Raw genomic sequence first — 7297 nt, 5'->3', positions numbered from 1 at the left:
AGCCCTCCCTCTGATGGGCGGGGCTTATGGAGAGAGACGGACGCTGGTTTCTGCCGCGCGGGCGGCGGTGGTCGGTTTCAGTATCCAATAAGGAGGAGGAGGCGGGAAAGGAAACGAGAGCGGGAACTCCCTGCGCTTTGGAAGCGGTTGTGGATGTAGCTGCTCCTCCTCTTCCTCCCCACTAATAGGTGCCTTAGCTGCGATGGGGAAACCAAGGGTGGCTTAACGTCGCCTGCCCACTGATTTGTGGCTGAGGGCACATTGGCTTCACGTGGCTGCGCGGCAGAAACTCCGCGGCGTAGGAGGGAATTCTGGACAGGCCGTCTCTGGTTGGGTGTTGGGAGGATATAAACGAGGGTTTCGATTGCTGCTTTGCATGTAGTTTGCCTTGCGCCTGTGGTGCTTGGCACATTCCCGGTCGTCGCGCCTGCCCTGTGCAACGCCCTCCCATCAGATATCAAGGAAATAAACATCTGTCTGAATTTTGGAAGGCGTCTGAAGGTGGCCCTGTACCAGGGAGGTTTTTCATGTTTGAGGGTTTTTGTTGTGTTTGAATAGTTTGTTGGAAGCCGCCTAAAGTGGCCGAGGCAACCCAGTCAGATCGCTGGCATATGGATAATTAAAAAAAATATTGTTACTGGACCCCCCCCCCCTTCTCCATAGTCAAGATTTCCATTGTCTCTTTGCTTCAAAAACATTAAGTGGGGAGGGGGCCCAGCTAAATTTAAATTCATTTATTAGACTTATTGGGATGGGTGTGGTTAAAATTTCATGGAGAACAAATAGAATGCATGCCTTGACATAAAGAGGTCTGTTTTCCTAGTAAACATTTAATCAAAAATTGACTTTGCATATTGATTTGGAAGGGGCTGGAGGATGTAACTAGAGCTTCCTATGCAGTCCCCTGTTGTGGGCATATTCTGCTGCTGTACTTCAGATACCCATTTTATTTTATTAAACTCTTTCTATTCTGGCTTTCCATTTGTAATGGCGTCCTCAAATATAGACTCGCCCCTCTTTCTGTTGTTGCACTTTGGTTCCTTCTACATATTTTTTATTTTGGCACCCTGCTGCCTAGTTTGCTTAGAGACATTGTGGTGTAGTGGTTGGAATTGTGGACTAGCACCTGGGAGACCAGGGTTCAAATCCTCCCTCAGCAAAGAAGTTCACTGGGTGAGACAGTCACTGCTTCTGAGCCTAACCTGTCTGCTAGCATTGTTATAGGGATTAAATGAGGAGGGGGAGAACCATGTATGCCACTTTGAACTCCTTGGAGAAAAAAGTGGGATATTCAAAAAATAAATAATAGTCTGTATTTGATGATATAAGTAATATATAATAATAATAATAATAATAATAATTTATTATTTATACCCCGCCCATCTGGCTGAGTTTCCCCAGCCACTCTGGGCGGCTCCCAATTGAGTGTTAAAAAAATACAGCATTAAATATTAGAAACTTCCCTAAACAGTATATAATATAATACTGTATGTGACACTTTCTTGTGTAGTGGCGTCTGAAGAGTGAGATGCTATAAGATAAAGGTATGGTAGATAGCAATCCTATCATCAGATCTGTAAAATAGTAATAGCTACCTGCCCTTACAGCAGAGATGCGGAACCTGTGGACCTTCAGTTGATGCTGGACTACAACTCCCATCTTCCCTATTCCAATGGCCAAGCTGGCTGGGAACCTTGCAAAGTACTTAAAATGAGGTTATCATCATGAACAAAATAGGTAGTAGTCTATTAGAATCGATTTGAGCATAATTAAAGAAGCCTGTCAACTGAAAAAGTAACACCTGCTGTTGCATAGTAGGGGAATCTAATTACCTTGAAGCGGAAAGATAATCTTTTAAATACTCACTTCATTTTTTGTCTGACTGTCGGGTCTGTTCTCAAGAACAGTTGCGCAAAATGCTGCCAGATGCTGGAACATATCACTTTCCTTGGGAAATCAACTCGGCATTGATCCCAGAAGGGAAGACCCTGAGAACCTTTGGCAGGTCAGTGTAATTCCTTTTGATCTTAAGATTTCTGTTACTTTTGGTCATCCTATCTAACATTACTACTTCTGCTCTTTTTGTCTCTTATGAATATGTGAGTTAAAAGAAAGAAACATTAGGCTAACATTGAGTTATTTATCCTAAATGTCATATTGTATGTATTTTGAGCTCAGGCACTCATCCAGTATAGCATTATTAGACATGCTTAGCTGGGGGACGGACGGACTTTGAAATCAGTTATTTAATTTTCAGTTAACTGGGTGGTGTTCAAAGAAGTTTTACTTAGAGTCAACCCACTGAAATTAATAAGCACAACTAAATTATATTCATTTATTTAAATGGGTCTCTGAGTAAAACCTAGCTGATCACTACCCAGTGTGCTTAGCATTGGGAAGCAGTTATAGGTAAATCTAATTTCTCTATATTTAAATACATTATTTGATTATTTAATTTCTGTACTACTTAATATATTAAAAATATCTAAAAGCAGTGTACAAAAAACTGAAGCAACAACGGCCAACTTGAAACAAAATCATTCTGCACATAATTTCACATGCTTTATTTATTATTATCAACATTATTTGAGACCCAATTTTTTGGTTTTCAGGCTACACTCCTATGATGTGGTCAGCTCCCAAGCCATCTTAACAGCTCAGCACACTTCAGTTCAGCACAGTATCCAAGTTTGTACCAAGTTTGTGGAACCATTCCAAGCCCAGCTTGGGGCTCTGTATATTGTACTGGGGGAAACTGAACATAAAGAGGGTAAGAACACTTGTATTTTTTTCTATCCGTGAAACCAGGAATAGTCTAGATCCTGGCCTGGCGGACCAGCCTTTATCTCCTCCACCCCAGTGAGCCAACTTTGACAGGTGGGCAGGACCACCCGCCTGCCAGTCATCAGGCATTATATTGATGTTGGGTGAGTTGTCCCAGCCACTTGCCAAAAGTTGGCCCACCAGGGGCAGGAGGAGATCCTGCACAAAGCAGGATTGAACTCTTCACACAGCAGTTAATACGCGGGGAGTTCAATCCTGCTTTGTGCAGCTGCTTCTCTACCTGGCCCACACCTGTAGTCACATATGGCATCAAGTGTGGGGCAGGTAGGTGTGGTTTCAGAGAAATGGCCTTGCATGTTTGGCCCATGGGCTGGAGGTTCCTCACCCTTGGTCTAGAAGGTAAAATAAGTAGTCTTGGGAATAGGGACCCTGATCTTCTGATGCAATCCTTTTGCATGAAAGGAAAATGACATTAACACTGATTTAAGTTAGTACCTAATCACTCCTGTTGATGTTTCCTTTTCATTCTCTGGAACTGTCACAGGGATAGCACTTGTTTTCTAATCATGCTAACCCTCTGCTGCAAGCCAACTTGTTTGTTGCAGCCTGGCTTCTTGTAATTTTATGCAAAGGTGGCAACGTTTGTTCCTGGACTCTCTTAGCATATGGAAAACACCTTTGACCTGATTGTATAACACAGAAACTTTAAGCTGCTTGTGTACCCTTATTAAAAGTTGCGTTGCCTAACCATGAGACTTGAAATGTTGATTTATGCTACAGTGGTAGTGAATACTGTGTGGGAGGCACTAGGGCTAGTGCACGTATGTTTAAGCCTCTGGGTGGGGAGGAAAGAAGAATCATGTCCTTATATTCAGCTACACTGAGGACACAATTCAATGCATTTTTCGAAGTGCATTTGGAGGTGTTCATGCAGTACTGATTGCTTACATCTGTCAAAGAATCCCACCAGTTTTGATGGCCGTATGCAGTGGTGGCCTCCCTAAGAACATAAAAGGAGGCTGCTGGATTAGGCCAATGGCTCATCTAGTCCAGCATCCTGTTCTCACAATGGTTCTCCAGATGTTATTGGACTACAGCTCCCACCAGCTATGAGCATTGTCCATGTTGGCTGGGACTGACTGGAGTCCAACAACATCTGGGGGCACCATCTTGGCTACCATCCATGTATGTCTGTGGAACTACTGTTGTCAGTCTAGCTAGCTTTCCTAAACGGCCTCAGTCCAGTATACCTGAAGGAGCGTCTCCACCCCCATCGTTCTGCCTAGACACGGAGGTCTAGTGCCGAGGGCCTTCTGGCGGTTCCCTCGCTGCGAGGAGCCAGGTTACAGAGAACCAGGCAGAGGGCCTTCTTGGTAGTGGCACCTACCCTGTGGAATGCCCTCCCACCAGATGTCAAAGAGAAAAACAACTACCAGACTTTTAGAAGACATTTGAAGGCAGCCCTGTTTAGGGAAGCTTTTAATGTTTAATAGGTTATTGTATTTTAATATTCCGTTGGAAGCCGCCCGGAGTGTCTGGAGAAACCCAGCAAGATGGGCAGGGTATAAATAATAAATTATTATTATTATTATTATTATTATTATTATTATTATTATTAATTTTGTTATTAATATTATTATTATTATTATTACAGTACGGCATTATCTCAAGGAAATGGGTTGTTGTGGGCTGTTGTTGGCATCCGTCTGTCTTGGGATACAATGGAAGAGTACACTTTTTTGGGGTGAAATCAAACAGTGCCTGCTGTGACTTTAGAGACTGATATGGGAGAGACATGTTTTGTTGCAGCAGGGGCAGATGAAGGCGTCCAATTGTGCTGATGCAGGTGTACCATGGCGTCTCTTCTTTCTGCGCTCCTCCCAGCAGACATTCCTTTTCTGGTCACTGCTGCAGATACACAAGCTAGCTTGATTGTCTCCAGGCGCTGTGGTCATTTGCAAGGGATTCCCACACGATGGGGTTAATGTTGCCAGCCTTCATGCTACACTTGCCAACATCTTTGTAACACAGAGTTGGTCTGCCAACGGGCCTGGTGTCTGAAGCCAGCTCCCTGTAGAGCACATTATTGGGATCCTGCCATCTTCCATTCTGTGGATATGACTAGCATAGACGTTGCTGAGACAGAGGTGCAAACATGCTGGGAATGTGGGCTTGGAAGATCACATGTTTGTTTGAGACTCTGCCCTGCCATGTGATGTCGTCTTCTTCACAGAAAAGCATTGCTGAGGGGCCAGATTGTAGAGCAGAATTATGGGGCAGGAGGATGCAGCCTTCCCCACATTTGGTGCTTCGCCCTTGCAAAACCACAAACACACAAATTTCAGATTCTTTTACAAACATGCTTTTGGAACTTAGCTGGGATAATAGTGGCTATGGGGATGGAAGAAGGAAGGTGAAAAGGGTGGGCAGGGGAACAGTTAAACACTCTTCCTGCAAATGGCTTATTCCCAATATCGTTTTCCTGTGTAAAACTCAGCTGGGAGCTGAGATAAGCAATTAGCTAGCAAAACGACTTTCCAACGAGAGTGCTTGGAAAATATTATATTCCTGCAAGAAAAGAATTGCCTTCAGGGAGGACTTTTGAATTCTCTTCAGCAAAGGGATAACTACTTTATACATGTTGTGTCTGGGAGAGCTCCTGCTATAGTGTGGGTATTCCTTGGCACCCAAATACCAGCATTTCTTCGGCACCAGTTGTATATTTTAGGAGACCTTGACCCCTGGCACCAATTAGCCTGCTAGCTGACATGATCTGCAGATGGATCGTTTGGGATCCTAAATAATTAAGTAGGTTTCTGGGTGAAATGTCAAATGTGACTAGATGACAATACCTTCTTGTACCAAGTAATAATTATGATAATCACTCATAATTCGAGCACTTCTTAGTTGCACACTGAGATACAAGAGACATGTGACTTATTATTAGGTTTTCTGAAATCTACTGTGCCTTTGTACTTGTGGGTATTCAAACTCAGTTTTCAGACAAGTAGGTGCTCTGGAATTAATCTGAATTGGTTGATGGGGGTGGGAATTGAACAGACAAAAGTCACTGTTTGGAATATTACATGTGAAGCTGAACTTGAAATTAGAAATGGCTTCTAGGACTTGACTGCTCTGAATCCCATGACCTATAAAATAGACATACGGTTACCCTCCATCTCTTTCCACTTCAGTGATTTCTAGCCAACTATTTCCCATATGTCATATTTAGCAAAGCACAGTGAAAATGTGACCTGCTTAATTTCAGTTTTCAGCAGGACCTGTTTTAAATATGACCTTATAGTCCACTTCTAGATTTTTGCACCAGCCTATCGTCGTGTGCTGGTGTAAAGTTGCAGTGGCATTCTGCATTCTAAGCATTTGTCAGCATACTGCAGTTGCAAGACTGCATTATTGACCATGACGGAGCTTACATAGATTCTTAAAAAAAGTTGCCACATTTCTGATGACTTTAATTTTTATATTTACAGGTAATGAGATGGTGATAAAGGCCCGTGTGTTTACATGTGTGGAAGGAATAAACCTTCAGTTGCTGGAGAAGGCCATAACGGAACAGAGAAAATATTTCCAGGAGAGAGAGAAGCAGCTGGAAGGAAATGCCTCCTAGTTCTGTCTGCATTAGGAGAGGACTTATTACTGAACATAATCAGTGCTATACTGAATAGGGCCAGCTTATCATTTTCCTTCACTCCAGTACCATTTTGAAATGCTGTCTTAAAATTGTACTGCCTGCTATTGCCTTAAGATGACCCCCCCCCCAAAAAAAATATTTTTAATGTTCAGCGGGAGAAGGTATGCCGCCAGTGTTCTAGAACTGCTTCACATATTACGCTAGGATATGCAGAAGTTGCCACAGTGTTTTGAAAGCCATTTAAACAATGCAAAATGCAAAGGGTTAATACATGCATACTAGTTTATTACGACTGTATTTTGAAATAATGAAAACTGCCATTAAGTTTACAGCAGCTGGATTTTAAATACTCTTTGGTTTTTTGTTTAATAATAAAATTTAAAGTTAATAGTGTTTAAATGCCCATTCTTCTTTTGCTTTTGTGACAGGGCCACAAAGCAGCCTTGATTATGTTAAGTTGCTCATTTTTCAGTCCTCTGTGGCCAATCTTCAAGTCCCAGGCTTTATGGATACTGTGAGAAAACTGGTTGGTTAGCAGCATTCCTAGATTGACTAGTACTTACTGGGCTATTTATTTGTGTGCTTCCTGACAACCTGTAGCACTCAGCCTTATTATATGCAACCCTTAGCCTAATTTCAAAATCCCTCTGCTACGAAACAGCTTTGACCTCCAGCAAGAGTGATCTGTACTTCCTGCAGCAGCTGGGTGGACAGGGAGGAAGGAGAGAGAGAGAGAGTGAGAAAGAGAAGGGATGGCAGAAAGAGAGAGAAAACAGGTGGCTATGTCCACATTTGGTCCTGCCATTGGTCACCTTAATCTGAGGGAATGCAGTCCTCAACAACAACAAAGTTTTGCACCTC

General features: G+C 42.8%; 1 protein-coding gene across 2 annotated transcripts; it reads left to right on the top strand.

Moving 5' to 3' along the window:
* Positions 1–246: 246 nt before the first annotated feature.
* On the top strand, positions 247–6829 carry TEN1 (TEN1 subunit of CST complex). Of its 2 annotated transcripts, none has more exons than XM_083598347.1 (4): positions 247–377; positions 1888–2005; positions 2613–2770; positions 6276–6829. In XM_083598347.1, the coding sequence occupies exons 2-4, from the start codon at positions 1917–1919 to the stop codon at positions 6410–6412; spliced, it is 384 nt and encodes a 127-aa protein (XP_083454473.1). In that variant the 5' UTR covers positions 247–377; positions 1888–1916; the 3' UTR covers positions 6413–6829. The 2 variants fall into 2 exon arrangements, with proteins under 2 accessions (XP_083454473.1, XP_083454474.1); XM_083598348.1 differs by lacking the exon at positions 247–377 and adding an exon at positions 393–518 and having other exon boundaries at positions 1891–2005.
* Positions 6830–7297: the final 468 nt, after the last annotated feature.

Source organism: Podarcis filfolensis (assembly GCF_964270895.1).
Source record: "Podarcis filfolensis genome assembly, chromosome: 2".
NCBI classification, from domain to species: domain Eukaryota; kingdom Metazoa; phylum Chordata; class Lepidosauria; order Squamata; family Lacertidae; genus Podarcis; species Podarcis filfolensis.
This window is presented reverse-complemented; position numbering and strand designations above follow the sequence as displayed.